A 20,545-nucleotide genomic window follows, 5' to 3' on the forward strand; every position below is an offset into this window, starting at 1 on the left:
TTGAGTGAAAAATAAAAATTAATTTATGTATGGTATGTGGACATATTGAAGTCAGATATGGATAACCAAAATCACTGATACTTTGTCCATCATTAAATTTTATTATTTAGGAATAATTTATGGAGTTATTTTATTTTTATTAATTTTTATTAATTTTTTACTAATAATAGCATTTGATAGCATTAAAATATTTAATATATTTTATCATTATTTATTAAAATATTTAATAAATAGGTTACCCTATAGATTTGTGTATTTACCCATTTATAGTTGTATATTAAAATCCAATAACTGTGTAATTAGAAATATCAATAAATATTAATAAAGCTCTGAAAGGATAAGAGGAAATAGTTACAAATTATTATTTCTTCCAAATATATATTTTTATCTTTTATTTCCAGAGAGCACTCAAAATATATTTGAGTTTAAAAATTATTACAAAGTAAAGCCTAACAATCACAAGATAATACTAAAAATATCACAACTGGTAAAAATCCAGACCCACAAACCCAGTACATATTTTTCTAGTAGAGAAGAAAAACAATTCACCTGCACTTGTAACTTTACCTACGCTGTATTTGGTGTATCCTGAGCGCCCCCTGGTGCCCTGAGACAGTCCCCTGCTGACACGAGCACCCCTCTGGTGAACTGAGCGCCCCCTGGTAACCAGACAGGCCCTTGCTGACCTGAACGCCCCCTGGTGACCAAACAGTCCCCTGCTGACCTGAGTGCCCCCTGGTGCCCTGAGCAACTGCTAGTGACCTGAGCTCCTCCTAATGACTTGACCACTCCCTGGTCACCTGAGTGCCCCCCTAGTGCCCTGAGCATCCCCTGGTGTCCTGAGCACCCCCTGGTGACCTGAGCATCCCCTACAGCCGAGTCCTGCTTGTGTCACTGCACGGAGGTTTGTGTCTGGGCTCACACTGAGGTCCACTTACTGTGTCCCTTGCACAGTAATACACGGCCGTGTCCTCGTCTCTCAGGCTGTTCATCTGCAGATACAGCGTGTTCTTGGCATTGTCTCTGGAGATGGTGAATCGGCCCTTCACAGCGTCTGCGTAGCTTGTGCTACTTCCATCACTGCTAATTTGTGAGACCCACTGCAGCCCCTTCCCTGGAGCCTGGCGGATCCAGCTCATGTAGTTGCTACTGAAGGTGAATCCAGAGGCCACACAGGAGAGTCTCAGGGACCCCCCAGGCTTCACCAGGTCTCCCCCAGACTCCGCCAGCTGCACCTCACCCTGGACACCTGCAGACACATGACATCCTGGTCAAGAAACTGTCTCACATCCCCTGCTTCTCTCACTCACCTCCACTCACAGACTCAAGGTCTTTGGTTCTCCATGAATTACCTTTTAAAATAGCGACAAGGAAAACCCAGCTGAGCACAGACTCCATGGTGCGTTGTCTGTGTTCTGTCCTGATCACTGAATGGGGTCACCTAGAGATCCTGGGGCTGGGTCTTCTCTCCCAGATGCAGGGTCACGGCTGGGCTGATTTAATTATCAGATGGAGGGCCCTATTTGCATGCCCTCTGACTATATAGGCAAGCTCCAGACTTAGATTTGATCTTACAAGTTACAAACAAGGATTGCATCACAATTCTAGATAACTTTATGTAGATGGTACTGTGAATATACTATGTTCTAATCTGCCAAAGTAGTTATCTTTGCATTTCTGTGTGCCTTTTTTACAGACTTTCATTAATGCAGTTCATTTTTAGTAGATTATTTTGTATCCCTATTGAAGTTTAATCATGAATATTTATTTTTGTTATTTTTGTTTTTTTTTAAAGATTTTACTTATTTATTCATAAGAGACCCACAGAAAGAGAGGCAGAGACATAAGCAGAGAGAGAAGCAGGCGCCCTACACAGGAGCCTGATATGGTACATGATCCTGGATCATGCCTTGAGAGAGGCAGACACTCAAACCACTGAGCCAAATATTTATTTTTGATACCAGTGTAAAGAGGATTGTTTTGTTAATTTTATATAGATAATTTGTTGTTAGTGTGTAGAAATTAGCTTTATTGTATATGTTGAATTTACATCCTGAATTTTCCCTGAGCTCATTAGTTACTTCTAAGTGTTTTTTGTAAGATTTGTTCTCATTCACTATGTATAAGACAATGTCATATGCAGGCAAATTATTTTTCTTCCTGTTGACTGATTTTAATATATTTTATTTTTTATTGCCTAATTTCTATGGTAGTCTTCGAGTTAGGGTCAAAAAAGTTTTCCCTCCGTCAGCCCGGGTGGCTCAGTGGTTTAGCACCGCCTTCAGCCCAGGGCCTGATCCTGGAGTACCGGGATCGAGTCCCACCTCGGGCTCCCCACATGAAGCCTGTTTCTCCCTCTGCCTTTCTCTCTCCTCTCTGTGTTTCTCATGAATAAGTGAATAAAATCTTTAAAAAATGTTTTCCTTCTTTTATGTCAGATACTTTGCTCTAATATTTGGTTTGATATATGGCAAATCTAGGAATGCCTGGGGGGCTCAGCGATTGAGTGCCTATCCTCAGCCCAGGGCATGATCCTGGAGTACATGGATCAAGTCCCACATCAGGCTCCCTTCATGGAGCCTGCATCTATCTCCCTCTGCCTGGGTCTCTGCCTCTCTCTCTCTTTCTGTGTCTTTCATGAATAAATAAATAGAATCTAAAAAAAGATATATGGCAGATCTAGGAGAGCAAATGAATTTAGTTTTGTATGAGAATAAGCTTCCTATATATATGGTGTGAAGTGGGATTTCAGGACAGGACAGGAAGTTTGTTCACAACTTCTGCCCAATACTGATTAGAGATACATGGTGGCTATTGAGCTTGATAAGTTTATTGTAGCTTTTTTAAAATTTCTTTTTATTGGAGCTCAATTTCCCAACATATAGCATAACACCCAGTGCTCATCCCATCAAATGCCCCCCTCAGTGCCCATCACCCAGTCACCCCCAACCCTGGACCAACTCCCCTTCCACTGCCCCTTGTTCGTTGCCCAGAGTTAGGAGTCTCTCATGTTCTGTCTCCCTCTCTGATATTTCACACTCATTTTCTCTACTTTCCCCTTTATTCCCTATCACAATTTTTTATATTCCCCAAATGCATGAGACCATATAATGTTTGTCTTTCCCCGATTGATGTATTTCACTCAGCATAATACCCTTCAGTTCCATCCAGTCAAAGAAAATGGTGGGTATTTGTCATTTCCAGTGGCTGAGTAATATTTCATTGGATACATAGACCACATCTTCTTTATTCATTCATCTTTCGATGGACACTGAGGCTACTTCCACAGTCTGGCTATTGTGGACATTGCTGCTATAAACATCGGGTGCAGGGGTCCTGGCGTTTCACTGCATCTGTATCTTTGGGGTAAATCCCCAGCAGTGCAATTGCTGGGTCGTAGGGCAGGCCTATTTTTTTAATAATAAATTTATTTTTTATTGGTATTCAATTTGCCAACATACAGAATAACAACCAGTGCTCATCCCTTCAAGTGTCCCCCTCAGTGCCCATCACCCATTCACCCCCACCCCCTGCCCTCCTCCCCTTCCATCACCCCTAGTCATTTCCCAGAGTTAGGAGTCTTTATGTTCTGTCTCCCTTTCTGATATTACCCACACATTTCTTCTCCCTTTCCTTATATTCCCTTTCACTATTATTTACATTCCAAAAATGAATGAGAACATACAATGTTTGTCCTTCCCCAATTGACTTACTTCGCTCAGCATAATACCTTCCAGTTCCATCCATGTTGAAACAAAAGGGGGGTACTTGTCATTTCTAATGGTTGAGTAATATTCCATTGTATACATAAACCACATCTTCTTTATCCATTCATCTTTCGATAGACACCGAGGCTCCTTCCACAGTTTGACTATTGTGGACATTGCTGCTATAAACATCAGGGTGCAGGTGTCCCGGCATTTCATTGCATCTGTATATTTGGGGTAAATCCCCAACAGTGCAATTGCTGGGTCTTGGGCAGGTCTATTTTTAATTCTTTGAGGAACCTCCACACAGTATTCCAGAGTGGCTGCACCAGTTCACATTCCCAACAACAGTGTAAGAGGGTTCCCTTTTTCTGCATCCTCCCCAACATTTGTGCTTTCCTGCCTTGTTAATTTTCTCCATTCTCACTGGTGTGAGGTGGTATCTCATTGTGGTTTTGATTTGTACTTCCCTGATGGCAAGTGATGCAGAGCATTTTCTCATGTGCGTGTTGGCCATGTCTATGTCTTCCTCTGTGAGATTTCTGTTCATGTCTTTTGCCCATTTCATGATTGGATTGCTTGTTTCCTTCCTGTTGAGTTTAATAAGTTCTTTATAGATCTTGGAAATTAGCCCTTTATCTGACACGTCATTTGCAAATATATTCTCCCATTCTGTAGGTTTTCTTTTAGTTTTGTTGACTGTATCCTTTGCTGTGCAAAAGTGTCTTATCTTGATGAAGTCCCAATAGTTCATTTATGCTTTTGTTTCTTTTGCCTTCATGGATGTATCTTGCAAGAAGCTACTATGGCCGAGTCCAAAAAGGGTGTTGCCTGTGTTCTCCTCTAGGATTTTGATGGAATCTTGTCTCGCATTTAGATCTTTCATCCATTTTGAGTTTATCTTTGTGTATGGTGAAAGAGAGTGGTCTAGTTTCATTCTTCTGCATTTGGATGTCTAATTTTCCCAGCACCATTTATTGAAGAGACTGTCTTTCTTCCAATGGAGAGTCTTTCCTCATTTATTGAATATTTGTTGACCATAAAGTTCAGGGTCCACTTCTGGGTTCTCTATTCTGTTCCACTGATCCATCTGTCTGTTTTTGTGCCAGTACCACACTGTCTTGATGACCACAGCTTTGTAGTACAACCTGAAATCTGGCATTGTGATGCCCCCAGATATTGTTTTCTTTTGTAAAATTCCCCTGGCTATTCGGAGTCTTTTCTGATTCCACACAAATCTTAAAATAAATTCTTTTAACTCTCTGAAGAAAGTCCATGGTATTTTGATATGGATTGCATTAAACGTGTAAATTGCCCTGGGTAACATTGACATTTTCACAATATTAATTCTGTCAATCCATGGGCATGGAATATTTTTCCATCTCTTTGTGTCTTCCTCAATTTCTTTCAGAAGTGTTCTATAGTTTTTAGGGTATAGATCCTTTACCTCTTTGGTTAGGTTTATTCCGAGGTATCTTATGCTTTTGGGTGCAATTGTAAATGGGATTGACTCTTTCTTCAGTCTCATTGTGAGTGTATAGAAGTGCCTCAGATTTCTGGGCATTGATTTTGTATCCTGCCATGCTGCCAAATTGCTGTATGAGTTCTAGCAATCTTGGGGTGGATGCTTTTGGGTTTTCTATGTAGAGTATCATGTCATCAGCAAATAAGGAGAGTTTGACTTCTTCTTTGCCAATTTGAATGCGTTTAATGTCTTTTTGTTGTCTGAATGCTGAGGCTAGGACTTCCACTACTATGTTGAATAGCAGTGGTGAGAGAGGACATCCCTGTCTTGTTCCTGATCTTAGGAGAAAGGCTCCCAGTGCTTCCCCATTGAGAATAATATTTGCTGTGGGCTTTTCATAGATGGCTTTTAAGATGTCGAGGAATGTTCCCTCTATCCCTACACTCTGAAGAGTTTTGATCAGGAATGGATGCTGTATTTTGTCAAATGCTTTCTCTGCATCTAATGAGAGGATCATATGGTTCTTGGTTTTTCTCTTGCTGATATGATGAATCACATTGATTGTTTTACGAGTGTTGAACCAGCCTTGTGTCCCGGGGATAAATCCTACTTGGTCATGGTGAAAAATTTTCTTAATGTACTGTTGGATCCTATTGGCTAGTATCTTGTTGAGAATTTTTGCATCCATGTTCATCAGGAATATTGGTCTGTAATTCTCCTTTTTGGTGGGGTCTTTGTCTGGTTTTGGAATTAAGGTGATGCTGGCCTCATAGAACGAATTTGGAAGTACTCCATCTCTTTCTATCTTTCCAAACAGCTTTAGTAGAATAGATATTGTTTCTTCTTTAAACGTTGATAGAATTCCCCTGGGAAGCCATCTGGCCCTGGACTTTTGTGTCTTGGGAGGTTTTTGATGACTTCTTCAATTTCCTTCCTGGTTATTGGCCTGTTCAGGTTTTCTATTTCTTCCTGTTTCAATTTTGGTAGTTTGTGACTTTCCAGGAATGTGTCCATTTCTTCTAGATTGCCTATTTTATTGGCGTTCATAATATGTTTTTAAAATCGTTTGTATTTCCTTGGTGTTGGTAGTGATCTCTCCTTTCTCATTCATGATTTTATTAATTTGAGTCTTCTCTCTCTTCTTTTTAATAAGGCTGGCTAGTGGTTTATCTATCTTATTAATTCTTTCAAAGAACCAACTCCTGGTTCTGTTGATCTTTTCCACAGTTCTTCTGGTCTCAATTTCGTTGAGTTCTGCTCGAATCTTAATTAACTCTCTTTCCTTTGCCGGGTGTAGGATCTTTGCTGTTTTTTCTCTAGCTCCTTTATGTGTAAGGTTAGCTTTTGTACTTAAGTTCTTTCCGTTTTTGGATGGATTCTTGTATTGCGATGTATGTCCCCCTCAGGACTGCTTTTGCTGTGTCCCAAGGATTTTGAGCATTTGTATCTTCATTCTCATTAGTTTCCATGAATCTTTTTAATTCTTCCTTAATTTCCTGGTTGACGCTTTCATCTTTTAGCAAGATGGTCCTTAACCTCCACGTGTTTGAGGTCCTTCCAAACTTTTTGTTGTGATTTAGTTCTAATTTCAAGGCATTTTGGTCTGAGAATATGCAGGGGACGATCCCAATCTTTTGGTATCGGTTCAGACCAGATTGTGACCCAGTATGTGGTGTATTCTGGAGAAAGTTCCATGTGCACTTGAGAAGAATGTGTATTCAGTTGAGTTTGGATGTAAAGTTCTGTAGATATCTGTGAAATCCATCTGGTCCAGTGTATCATTTAAAGCTCTAATTTCTTTGGAGATGTTGTACTTGAAGAGAAACTAAAGAAAAGGAAGAAAAAAGAGAAAAAAAGAGAAGAAGAGAAAAAAAAGAAAAAAAGGGGGAAGCAAACAGAAATCAAAAAGAAAAAAAAAACAAGGGGGAGTATCCTCTGATTCTGTAGACTGTAAGTCCCTTGACTTGCCCTGGTACTTTCCAGTGCTGCTTGGTCAATAATTTGTGTTTTCCCTGTCCCTCTAGCTGGTCTTCTGGGGGAGGGGCCTGTTGTGCTCATTTTCAGATGTTAGCACTTGGGGGAGCTGCTCAGCTCCCTGCCTGGTGCAGGGCTCAGTGAGTGATGTTTAAGCTGCTTATCCGGTGAGGCCACTGTGAGGCTCAGTGGGGGTCATTTACCCCGTGAGGCTCCAGGCGGAACAACCACAGTTGCAGTGGCCAGGCCTGGAGCCCTGGATTCAGCTCCTGCAGTAGCTACAGAGCTCTCAGTCTGCAGGGGCCTGGATACTCCGGGGGCAGGGCCGCTGATCTGCTCAGCTTGGGGCAGGAGTGTCCTTGCTGTCCTGTGCCCTCCTGGCTTCTGTCTGTCCTGGGGATAGTGCCGGATCCTGGGCTGTGTCCCTGGTGTCCTGTGCTCCTGGGCCTGCACTGTTGGATTCGCGCTCTCCACTGGGCAGCCCCCTCCGCGCAGAGCCTCCGCCCGAGCCCCTCCGTGCTGCTCCGGGGACCCTTAAGGCCCGCGCTGCAGCCCTTTAGGGAGCTCTGCCATGGTGTAGGGTACTCTCCCCAGGGTGCAGGTGCTGTGTTAGTGCCCCAGGGAGCCTGAGGGCATCCTCATCCTCCTGGGGTTCTGCTTTATCTCCTGTGAACGCCTTTCCACCCCGGAAGATTGGTGAAGCACCTGCTTCTCTGGGGCGGGGCTCTCCTGTCTTAGGGACACTCGCTTCGGCCTTAGCCCAGCTCCTCACAGGGCCCTTCCCCCTTGGATGCTTTTCTTTATTTCTTTTTTCCCCCGTATTCCTACCTTGATAGAAGTGTGAAATCTTCTCCCTGTAGCATTTCAGCTGTTCTCTCTTAAATCTCAGGCTGAATTCGAGGATTTTCAGGATGATTTGAAAGTTATCTAGGTAATTTGGTGGGGACAGGTGACCTGGAGACCCTAATCTTCTGCCCTCTTGCCCCGCCTCCTGGGGTAAATCATCAGCAGTGCAATTGCTGGGTTGTAGGGTAGGTCTAATTTTAATTCTTTTTTTTTAATTTTTTTTTAATTTTAATTCTTTAAGGAATCTCCACACAGTATTCCAGAGTGGCTGCACCAGTTTGCATTCCCACCAACAGTGCAAGAGGGTTCCCCTTTCTCCACATCCTCTCCAACATTTCTTGTTTCCTGCCTTGTTAAATTTCCCCATTCTCACTGGTGTGAGGTGGTATCTCATTGTGGTTTTGATTTGTATTTCCCTGATGGCAAGTAATGCAGAGCAATTTCTCATTTACTTGTTGGCCATGTCTATGTCTTCCTCTGTGAAATTTCTATTCATGTCTTTTGCCCATTTCATGATTGGATGTTTTTTTCTTGCTGTTGAGTTTTATAAGTTCTTTATAGATCTTGGATACTAGCCTTTTATCTGATACGTCATTTACAAATATCTTCTCCCATTCTGTAGGTTGTCCTTTAGTTTTTTTCACTCTTTCTTTTGCTGCACATAAGTGTTCAATATTGATGAAGTCCCAATAATTCATTCTTGTTTTTTTTCCCTTGCCTTCATAGATCTATCTTGGGAGAAGTTGCTGTGGCCAGGTTCAAAAAGGGTGTTACCTGTGTTCTCTAGGATATTCATGAAATCTTGTCTCACCTTTAAATCTTTCATCCATTTTGAGTTTACCTTTGTGTCTGGTGTAAGAGAATGGTCTAGTTTCATTCACTTGCCTGTGGCTGTCCAATTTTCCCAGAACCATTTATTTATTTTTATTTTTACTATTTTTATTTTCTTTATAAATTTATTTTTTATTGGTGTTCAATTTGCCAACATATAGAATAACACCCAGTGCTCATCTCATCAAATGCCCCCCTCAATGCCTGTACCCAGTAACCTCCACCTCCCACCCACCTCCACTTCCACCACCCCTAGTTCATTTTCCAGATTTAGGAGTCTCTATGTTCTGTCTCCATCCCTGATATTTCCCACTCATTATTTCTCCTTTCCCCTTTATTCCCTGTCACTATTTTTTATATTCCCCAAATGAATGAGACCACATAATGTTTTTTCTTCTCCGATTGATGTATTTCACTCAGCATAATACCCTTCAGTTCCATCCAGTAGAAGAAAATGGTGGGTATTTGTCATTTCTAGTGGCTGAGTAATATTCCATTGGATACATACACATTTTCTTTATCTATTCATCTGTCGATGGACACCGAGGCTCCATCCACCGTTTGGCTACGTGGAAATTGCTGCTATAAACATTGGGGTGAGGGTGTCCCAGCGTTTCATTGCATCTGTATGTTTGAGGTAAATCCCGAGCGGTGCAATTGCTGGATCGTAGGACAGATCTAATTTTCACTCTTTCAGGAGCCTCCACACAGTTTTCCAGAGTGGCTGCACCAGTTCACATTCCCACCAATAGTGCAGGATGGTTCCCTTTTCTCCACATCCTCTCCAACATTTGTGGTTTCCTGCCTTGTTAATTTTCCCCATTCTCACTGGTGTGAGGTGGTATCTCATTGTGGTGGTTTTTTTTATTTTTTAATTTTTATTTATTCATGATAGGCACACAGTGAGAGAGAGAGAGGCAGAGACACAGGCAGAGGGAGAAGCAGGCTCCATGCACCGGGAGCCCGAAGTGGGATTCGATCCTGGATCTCCAGGATCCCGCCCTGGGCCAAAGGCAGGCGCCAAACCGCTGCGCCACCCAGGGATCCCTCATTGTGGTTTTGATTTGTATTTCTCTGATGGCAAGTGATACAGAGCATTTCCTCATGTACTTGTTGGCCATGTCTATGTCTTCCTCTGTGAGATTTCTGTTCATGTCTTTGCCCATTTCATGATTGGATTGTTTGTTTCTTTGCTGTTGAGTTTAAGAAATTCTTTATATATCTTGGACACTAGCCCTTTATCTGATACGTCATTTGCAAATATTTCTCCCATTCTGTAGTTGTCTTTTAGTTTTGTTGCCTGTATCCTTTGCTGTGCAAAAGCTTCTTATCTTGATGAAGTCCCAATATTTCATTTTTGCTTTTGTTTCTTTTCCCTTTGTGGATGTTTATTGCAAGATGTTATTGTGGCCAAGTTTAAAAAGGGTGTTGCCTGTGTTCTCTTCTAAGATTTTTTAAATAAATTTATTTTTTATTGGTGTTCAATTTGCCAACTTATAGAATAACATGCAGTGCTCATCCTGTCAAGTGTCCACCTCAGTGCCCGCCACCCAGTCACCCCTACCCCCCGCCCACCTCCCCTTTCACCACCCCTAGTTCATTTCCCAGAGTTAGGAGTCTATCATATTCTGTCTCCCCTTCTGATATTTCCCACTCATTTCCTCTCTCTTCTCCCCATTCCCTTTCACTATTTCTTATATTCTCCAAATGAATCAGACCAGAAAATGTTTGTCCTTTTCTGATTGAGTTATTTCATTAAGCATAATACCCTCCAGTTCCATCCACGTCGAAGCAAATGGTGAGTATTTATCATTTCTAATGGCTGAGTAATATTCCATTGTATACATAGACCACATTTTCTTTATCCAGCACCATTTATTGAAGAGACCATCTTTTTTCCAGTGGTAGTCTTAACTGCTTTGTCGAATATTAGTTGACCATAGAGTTTATGGCCCATCTCTGGACTCTCTATTTGGTTCTATGTGTCTGTTTTTGTGCCAGGATCTCACTGTCTTGATGATTGCAGCTTTCTAGTACAAATACAACCTGAAATCTGGCATTGTGATGCCCCATCCATTGTTTTCTTTTTCAATACTCCCCTGGCTATTTGGAGTCTTTTCTGACTACCCACAAAACTTTTTTTTTTTAATAAAATAATTTTTATTGGTGTTCAATTTACCAACATATAGAATAACACGCAGTGCTCATCCCGTCAAGTATCCCACTCAGTGCCTGTCACCCACTCATCCCCACCTTCTGCCTTCCTCCCCTTCCACCACCCCTAGTTCATTTCCCAGAGTTAGGAGTCTTTACGTTATGTCTTCCTTTCTGATATTTCCCACACATTTCTTCTCCCTTCCCTTATATTCCCTTTCACTATTATTTATATTCCCCAAATGAATGAGAACATACAATGTTTGTCCTTCTCCGATTGACTTACTTCACTCAACATAATACCCTCCAGTTCCATCCATGTTGAAGCAAATGGTGGGTATTTGTCATTTCTAATGGCTGAGTAATATTCCATTGGATACATAAACCACATCTTCTTTATCCATTCATCTTTTGATGGACACCGAGGCTCCTTCCACAGTTTGGCTATTGTGGACATTGCTGCTATAAACATCGGAGTGCAGGTGTCCCGGCGTTTCACTGCATCTGAATCATTGGGGCAAATCCCCAACAGTGCAATTGCTGGGTCGTAGGGCAGGTCTATTTTTGTCTCTTTGAGGAAACTCCACACAGTTTTCTAGAGTGGCTGCACCAGTTCACATTCCCACCAACAGTGTAAGAGGGTTCCCTTTTCTCCGCATCCTCTCCAACATTTGTTGTTTCCTGCCTTGTTAATTTTCCCCATTCTCACTGGTGTGAGGTGGTATCTCATTGTGGTTTTGATTTGTATTTCCCTGATGGCAAGTGATGCGGAGCATTTTCTCATGTGCATGTTGGCCATGTCTATGTCTTCCTCTGTGAGATTTCTGTTCATGTCTTTTGCCCATTTAATGATTGGATTGTTTGTTTCTTTGGTCTTGAGTTTAAGAAGTTCTTTATAGATCTTGGAAACTAGCCCTTTATCCGATATGTCATTTGCAACTACTTTCTCCCATTCTGTAGGTTTTCTTTTAGTTTTGTTGACTGTATCCTTTGCTGTGCAAAAGCTTCTTATCTTGATGAAGTCCAAATAGTTCATTTTCACTTTTGTTTCTTTTGCCTTCGTGGATGTATCTTGCAAGAAGTTACTGTGGCCGAGTTCAAAAAGGGTATTGCCTGTGTTCTCCTCTAGGATTTTGATGGAATCTTGTCTCACATTTAGATCTTTCATCCATTTTGAGTTTATCTTTGTGTATGGTGAAAGAGAGTGGTCTAGTTTCATTCTTCTGCATGTGGATGTCCAATTTTCCCAGCACCATTTATTGAAGAGACTGTCTTTCTTCCAATGGATAGTCTTTCCTCCTTTGTCGAATATTAGTTGGCCATAAAGTTCAGGGTGCAATCAATGTGATTCATCATATCAGCAAGAGAAAAACCAAGAACCATATGATCCTCTCATTAGATGCAGAGAAAGCATTTGACAAAATACAGCATCCATTTCTGATCAAAACTCTTCAGAGTGTTGATTTGTGTGGAATCAGAAAAGACCCTGAATAGCCAGGGGAATTTTAAAAAAGAAAACCATATCTGGGGGCATCACAATGCCAGATTTCAGGTTGTACTACAAAGCTGTGGTCATCAAGACAGTGTGGTTCTGGCATAAAAACAGACACATAGATCAATGGAACAGAATAGAGAACCCAGAAGTGGATCCACACAAATCTCAAGATGATTTGTTCCAACTCTCTGAAGAAAGTCCATGGTATTTTGATATGGATTGCATTGAACATGTAAACTGTTCTGGGTAACATTGACAGTTTCACAATATTTATTCTTCCAATCCATGAGCATAGAATATTTTTCCATCTCTTTGTGTCTTCCTCAATTTCTTTCAGAAATGTTCTGTAGTTCTTAGGGTATAGATTGTTTACCTCTTTGGTTCAGCTTATTCCTGGTATCTTATGCTTTTGGGTGCAATTGTAAATGGGATTGACTCATTAATTTCAATTTCTGCAGTCTTATTGTTAGTGTATAAAAATGTCACTGATTTCTGGGCATTGATTTTGTATCCTGCCACACTGCCGAATTGCTGTATGAGTTTTAGCAATCTTGGGGTTGTCTTTTGTGTTTTCTATGTACAGTATCATGTCATCTGCAAAGAGGGATAGTTTGACTTCTTCTTGGCCAATTTGAATGCCTTTTATTTCTTTTTTTGCCTGATTGCTGAGGCTAGGACTTCTAGTACTATGTTGAATATTAATGGTGAGAGTGGACATCCCTGTCGTGTCCCTGATCTTAGGGGAAAGGCTCTCAGTGTTTTCCCATTGGGAATGATATTGGCTGTGGCTTTTTGTAGATGGCTTTTAAGATGCTGAAGAATATTCCCTCTATCCCTACACTCTGAAGAGTTTTGATCAGGGATGGATGCAGTACTTTGTCAAATGCTTTCTCTGCATCAATTGAGAGGATCCTATGGTTATTGTTTTTGCTCTTGTTGATATGATCAATCAAATTGATTGCTTTATGAGTGTTGAACCAGTCTTGAATCCTGGGGATAAATCCCACTTGGTCATGATAAAATATCTTCTTAATGTACTGTTGGATCCTGTTGGCTAGTATCTTGTTGAGAATTTTTGCATCCTTGTTCATCAGGGATATGTGTCTACGATTCTCCTTTTTGATTGGGTCTTTGTCTGATTTTAAGATTAAGGAGATGCTGGCCTCATAGAATGAGATTGAATGCATTCCATCCCTTTCTATCTTTCAGGTCAGCTTTAGGAGAATAAATATTTTTTCTTATTTAAACATTTGATAGAATTCCCCTGGGAGGTCTTGTGGCCCTGGACTTTTGTGTCTTGGGAGGTTTTTGATGACTGCTTCAATTTCCTCCCTGGTTATCAACCTGTTCTTGTTCTCTATTTCCTTCCAGTTCCAGTTTGGTAGTTTGTGGTTTTCCAGAAATGCGTCCATATCTTCTAGATTGCCTTATTTATTGTCATATTGCTGCTCATGTTATGTTTTTCAAATCGTTTATAGTTTTTTGTTTTTAGTTGTGATGTCTCCTTTTTCATTCATTATTTTATTAATTAGAGTCTTTTTTCTTTTAAACAAGGTTGGCTAATGGTTTATCTATCTTATGAATTCTTTCAAAGAACCAACTCTGGTTTTGTTAATCTGTTCCACAGTTTCTCGTGTCTATTTCGTTGAGTTGTGCTCGAATCTTCATTAACTCTCTTCTGCCTGTTGTAGGTTTCATTTCCTATTCTTTCTTCAATTCCTTTAGGTGCAAGGTTAACTTGTGCATTTGGGTTTTTTCCAATTTTTTGAGGAATGCTGTATTGTGATGTATTTCCCTCTCAGGACTGCTTTTGCTGTATCCCAAGTTTTGAACGGTTGTATCTTCAGTCTCATTAGTTTACATGACTCTTTAATTCTTCTCTGATTTCCTGGGTGAGCCTTTTATCTTTTAGCACAATGCTCTTTAACCTAGACGTGTTTGAGATTCTTCCAAAATTCCTCTTGTGATTGAGTTCAAGTTTCAAAGCATTTTGGTCTGGAAATATGCAGGGGACAATCCCCATATTTTGGTAGCAGTTATCCCCATCTTTTAGTAGCAGTTGAGATTTGATTTGTGACCCAGTATGTGATCTATTTTGGAAAAAATTCCATGTGCACCTGAGAAGAATGTGTATTCAATTGCGTTTGGATGTAAAGTTCTGTAAATATCTTTGAAATCCATATGGTCCAGTGTATCATTTAAAGCTCATGTTTCTTTGGACATACTGTACTTAGACTATATCTCATTTCCAGAAAGGTCTGTGTTGAAATCTTCCAATAGTAGTGTATTATTATCTACCTATGTATTTCCTTTGATTATCAATTAATTGACATACTTGGCAGCTCCCACATTTGGGGCATAAATATTCATGATTGCCAGATCCTCTTGTTGGATATATCCTTTAAGTATGATATAGTGTCCCTCTTCATCTCTTACTACAGTCTTCGGGATAAACTTTAATTTATCTTACATAAGGATGGCTACCCCTGCCTTCTTTTGAGGACCATTTGAATGGTAAATGGCTCTCCAACCTTTTATTTTCAGGCTGTAGGTGTCCTTACGTCTAAAATGAGTCTCTTGTAGACAGCAAATAGATGGGTCTTGCTTTTTTATCCAGTCTGAAACCCTGCGCCTTTTGATGGGATCATTAAGCCCATTCACTTTCAGAGTTACTTTTGAAAGATATGAATTACTGTCATCATGATAGCTATTCAGTCCCTGTTTTTGTGGATTCTTTCTTTGGGCATCCTTTTCCTTTCACAAAGTCCCCCTTAGCATTTCTTGCAGAGATGGCTTCATGGTCACACATTCTTTCAGTTTCTGCCTATCTTGGAATCTCTTTATCTCTCCTATTCTGGATGAGATCCTTGCTGGATATATGATTCTTGGCTGCATGTTCTTCACATTCAGGTCCCTGAATGTATCCTGCCAGTCCTTTCTGGCCTGCCAGGTCTCTGTGGAGAAGTGTGCTGTTTACCTAATACTTCTCCCCATAAAGTTTAGGAATTTCTTGTCTCTTTCTGCTTTAAGGATCTTCTCTTTATCTTTGGAATTTGGAAGTTTCACTTTTAAATTTCGAAGTGTTGAATGCTTTGTATTGATTTTAGGGGGGATCTCACTATATCTTCCAGATCTGAATGCCTGTTTCCCTCCTCAAATTAAGGAAGTTCTCACCTATGATTTGTTCAAATATGTTTTCTGGTCCTCTGTCCCTTTCAGCGTCCTCTGGAACCCCAATTAAACGTAGATTTTTCCTTCTCAGGTTGTCATTTATTTCCCTTAACCTTTCCTCATGATATTTTAATTGTTTCTCTCTTTTTTCCTCAGTCCCCTCCTTGCCATCAACTTGTCTTCTATGTCACTCACTCATTCTACCTCATTATCCCTCATCGTTAGGACCTCCAATTTGGATTGCATCTCATTTAATTGATTTTTAATTTTGGCGTCATTAGATCTAAATTCTGCCATCATGAAGTCTCTTGCATCCTTTATGCCTTTTTCTAGAGCTACCAGTAGCTTTTTAATTGAGCTTCTGAATTGACTTTCTGACTTTGAATTGTAATCCAAATTCTGTAATTCTGCGGCACCGAGTACCATTTCTGACTCTTTTGTAGTGAGTTCTTCTTTCTAGTCATTTTACTCAATGCAGTGTGGATATAAACAAGTTGTACTGGAAAAAGGAAGAGAAAAAAAGGAGGGGAATCCTCCGGTTCTTTTTTCTTTTTTTAAAGACTTTATCTATATATTCATGAGAGATGAGAGAGTCAGAGAGAGAGAGAGAGAGAGAGAGAGAGGCAGAGACACAGGCAGAGGGAGAAGCAGGCTTCATGCAGGGAGCCTGACGTGGGACTCCTGAGACTCCAGGATCATGCCATGGGCAAAAGGCAGGCGCTAAACCACTGAGCCACCCAGGCATCTCCTCCTCTGGTTCTATATACTGTAAATATCCCAACTTCCCCTGGAGCTTTCCAGTGCTGCTCAGTCAATAACTGGCTTTTTCCCTGTCCTTTCAGCTGGTCTTCTGGGGGATGGGCCACTGTGCTGATTCTCAGGTGTGTGCACCTGGGGGAGCTGCCTGCCTTCCACTGGGGGATGGGCTCAGTGGGACCTGTTTACCCCATGAGGCCCTTGTACCCTAGTGGCCCCGCCCCCCCCAGGTACTCTGTGACACCAGGAGGAACAAGCCCTTGGCAGCAGCCATGTCTCCAGCCCTGGAGTCAGGTCCCACAGTAACTACCCAAGTCTCCCAGTCCGCACTGGCCTGGATGCTCTGGGGGTGGAGGGGGGGCACTCTTCTGCACAGGTTGGGGGCGCCCAGTGGCAGAAGCATCCTCATTGTCCTGTGCCCTTCCCGTCTCCACCTGCCCCGGAGGAGTGCAGGATCCTAGGCTTTTTCCACTGTGCTGGTGGACTCGTGCTCTCTGGCTCAGCTCCCAAAGGCAGCAGGGTGCAGCCCCCTCTGTCCGGAGCCACCTCCTGAACTTCTCCAGAGGCCTTGCCTGATGCACGCTCCAGCCGTTTACTGAGATCGGCCCACAGTTGTGGCCCACTCTCCCCAGGAAGGCACTTCCTCTGTTAGTGACTCCAGGAGACTGGAGGCTCCACGGCCCCTCCTGTGGTTCTGCCTGAATTCCCTGCTAAGCCCTTTTGTGTCCGGGAAGAATCCGGTGTGGATTTTTAAAGTTCCTGCTTCTCTGGGACTGCACTTTCCTGTCCCAGAGGTTTTTCTGCCTGGCCTTAGCGTGGCTCCCTCCCGGTGCCATGCCCCCACTTGATTCTTTTTTTTTTTCACCTTCCTACCTGTAAGAAGCACAAATTCTTCTCTCTGCAGCGTCCCAGCTGTTCTCTCTTTAAATCTCAAGTCGAATTCATAGGTTTTCAGGATACTTTGAAAGTTATCTACGTAAGTTGGTGGGGACAGGTGACTTGAGGACCCTACTCCTCTGCCATCTTGCCCCACCCCCTCTTCACTGCTTTCAAGACACTAATTTTAGTCCCAAAATCACCTTCAGATTAAGAGTTTGTGGAGAATCATTTATCTTGCTAGCGGTCATGAAAGAACACTGGGTTAACTATCTTTTTTTTATAAAAGATATTTATTTATTCATGAGAGATGTGGGAGGGGGAGAGAGAGAGAGAGAGAGAGAGAAAGAGAGAGAGAATCAGGCTCCCCATAGGGAGCCCAATGTGGGACTTGATCCTGAATCCTGGGATTCCATCCTGAGCTGAAGGCAGATGCTCAACCAGTGAGCCATGCAGGCATCTCAGAAGCCATCCTTTGTTTAGCCAACTGCATTCAAGCCAAAGGCTGAAATAAGAAGTGAAGAAGGACATTATATCTTAAAATATGTCTATCCAACATAAATATCTAAAAATCTTAAATATTTATGCCCCAATATGAGAGCAAGCAATTATGTAAATGCAGTAATACAAAATTAAAGAAACTCATTGGCTATAGAACAACAATAATAGGATAATTTACAAACCCATGTGGGTTTGTAAATGATGTGGACACATCATCTCAGTAAAAGATCAACAAGGAAACATGGGCTTATAGTGACACAGTGGACCAGAAGGACTTCTACATTATTTATTTGGGTTCTTTCTCTTTTCTTTTTGATAAATACAGGTAAAGGATTCTCAATTTTATTGTTTTTTTTCCAACCAGACTCTAGTTTCTATGACCAGTTGTTTTTGAGATTTTATATAGTTGATTTCAGCTCTAATCTTTACTATTTCCTTCCTTTTGCTGAGTTTTGGTTTCAGTTGTCCTTTCTCCAGCTCTTTAGCAATTGGGCTAGGTTTTTTATTTGAGATTTTCCTTGTTTCTTGAGGTAGATGTGTACAGCTGTCTACTTCTCTATATGGACCAACTTTAATGTAGATAAATTAAGTAAAGGTGATAATGGTTTTATACTATCGTGTGTGTGTGTGTGTGTGTGTGTATGTGTCTGTGTTTGTGTTTGTTTGTGTGATTTTCAGACCCCAAATCCACATATGTCCCGGTGGGAGTTCCACTGCTTTCATAAGCTGTCAATGGCATTGAGGCTGTGAGCATGGTGCAAGATAGCGACCCCACCAGGGGCCTTTGTTTTGTTGCTTGGATTGTTGTTGCCTCTGTAGCCCCATATCCAGCAAGCACTTTATGCTGCTTCTAGCAAGCTTGTTCCTTGAGCTGGGTGGTCTGTGATGCACAGTGAGTACATCTGTGGCTATTGCAAAGCTTAATTATATGAGCATCAGGATATTTGTAAATTTTTGGTATTTAAGAACACGACTAAGTCAAATGTAGTTGACTCTGTATTTTCTGCATGTTAGTATATTCGTCTTCCTATGACAACTATGTTTGTGAGTTAGAGATGAATAGTTATAAACAGAATCCTGTGTCCAGAGAGGCCTCCTGGGGGAAACTGATCCATGGAGAGGAATCCCAGGCCCCTACAGAAAACATTCCCAGAACATTCATCTGCACCTGCTCCTGGACCTTCAAGACAGAAGTGGTGAGTAGTGTGCACCCCCTGGTGGTCCTGATCCCCTTCTACAGGGAAGTTTGTGTCAGGGCTCACACTCAGGTCCCCTCACTGTGTCCTTTGCACAGTAATACACCGCTGTGTCCTCAGCTCTCAGGCTGTTCATCTGCAGATACAGCGTATTCTTTGCGTTGTCTCTGGAGATGGTGAATCGGCCCTTCACAGCGTCTGCATAGCTTGTGCTACTTCCATCTTTGTTAATGTGTGAGACCCACTGAAGCCCCTTCCCTGGAGCCTGGCGGGCCCAATACATGTAGTAACTACTGAAGGTAAATCCAGAGGCCACACAGGAGAGTCTCAGGGACCCCCCAGGCTTCACCATGTCTCCCCCAGACTCCACCAGCTGCACCTCACCCTGGACACCTGCAGACACAAGACATCCTGGTCAGGAAACTGTCCCCCATCCCCTGTTTCTCTCACTCACCTCCACTCACATCCTTAAGGTCTCTGTTATCCATGAATTACCTTTTAAAGTAGCGACAAGGAAAACCCAGCTGAGCACAGACTCCATGGTGAGTTGTCTGTATTCTGTTCTGATCCCTGAATGGGGTCACCTGTGGATCCTGGGGCTGGGGCTCGTCTCCCAGATGCAGGGTCGGGGCTGGGCTGGTTTAATCAGCGGAGGGAGTGCCCTATTTGCATGTCCTCTGACTATATCTTTAGCTCTTGACTAAAATTCATTCTAACAATTTAATAGCAAGGACTGCGTTACCTGTGCAGATCATTGTGCAGATGGCGCTGTTGAAATATGAAGTTCTAATCTGTGAGCAATGCTAATCTTGCATTTCTGTTTCCTTTTTAAAAAGCCCTTCAGGGATCCCTGGGTGGCGCAGCGGTTTGGCGCCTGCCTTTGGCCCAGGGCGCGATCCTGGAGACCCGGGATCGAATCCCACATCGGGCTCCCGGTGCATGGAGCCGGCTTCTCCCTCTGACTGTGTCTCTGCCTCTCTCTCTCTCTGTGACTATCATAAATAAATAAAAATTTAAAAAAAAAAAAAAAAAAAAAAAAAAAAAAAAAAAAAAAGCCCTTCATCAAATAGCTCATTTTTAGTATGGTATTCTACCTATTATTAAATTTAATCCTAAATATTTATTTTTGATGCCAGTGAAAAAGGTATTTTAAAAATTTTTATATAGATAATTTTTTTAGTGTGAAGAATCCTATCTTCCTTTTAATTGTTGATTTTATATTCTGAATATTCCCTGAAATCGTTATTTAACTATAAGCGTTTTTGGAGTTTGTAGAATTTGCCCCTGTAGCAGATCATGTCATATGGATATAAATATTTTTTCTGCCTCTAAAGTGATTGATTATTATTTTTTATTTTTATTGCCTTATTTTCTTGGATAGGTCTTCAATTTGATGGGGCAGAAAGATTTCTTTTCTTCTGGTTTCTTTGTCTGGTCTAATAGCTCTGTAGACATAAGTCAGATATAGGGATCAATGTATTTCATTTTGCACGTGCATGAGCTACATGCAATATGACAGCCAGGCAATGACCAAAGTAGACAGCCCTTTTGCTTGTGACAATAAGTGATTGGG

The 20,545-nt window shown here is 41.6% G+C and overlaps 1 gene segment (V, D, J or C); it reads right to left on the reverse strand.

Annotated features, from left to right (window-relative positions):
• Positions 1–377: 377 nt before the first annotated feature.
• LOC112658007 (immunoglobulin heavy variable 3-74-like) lies at positions 378–1,497 on the reverse strand. The segment is given in 2 exon segments: positions 378–1,249; positions 1,353–1,497. Coding segments are annotated over 2 exon segments (426 nt in total).
• Between the last annotated feature and the right edge of the window lie 19,048 nt (positions 1,498–20,545).

Source organism: Canis lupus, chromosome 8, assembly GCF_003254725.2.
Source record: "Canis lupus dingo isolate Sandy chromosome 8, ASM325472v2, whole genome shotgun sequence".
Taxonomy (NCBI): domain Eukaryota; kingdom Metazoa; phylum Chordata; class Mammalia; order Carnivora; family Canidae; genus Canis; species Canis lupus.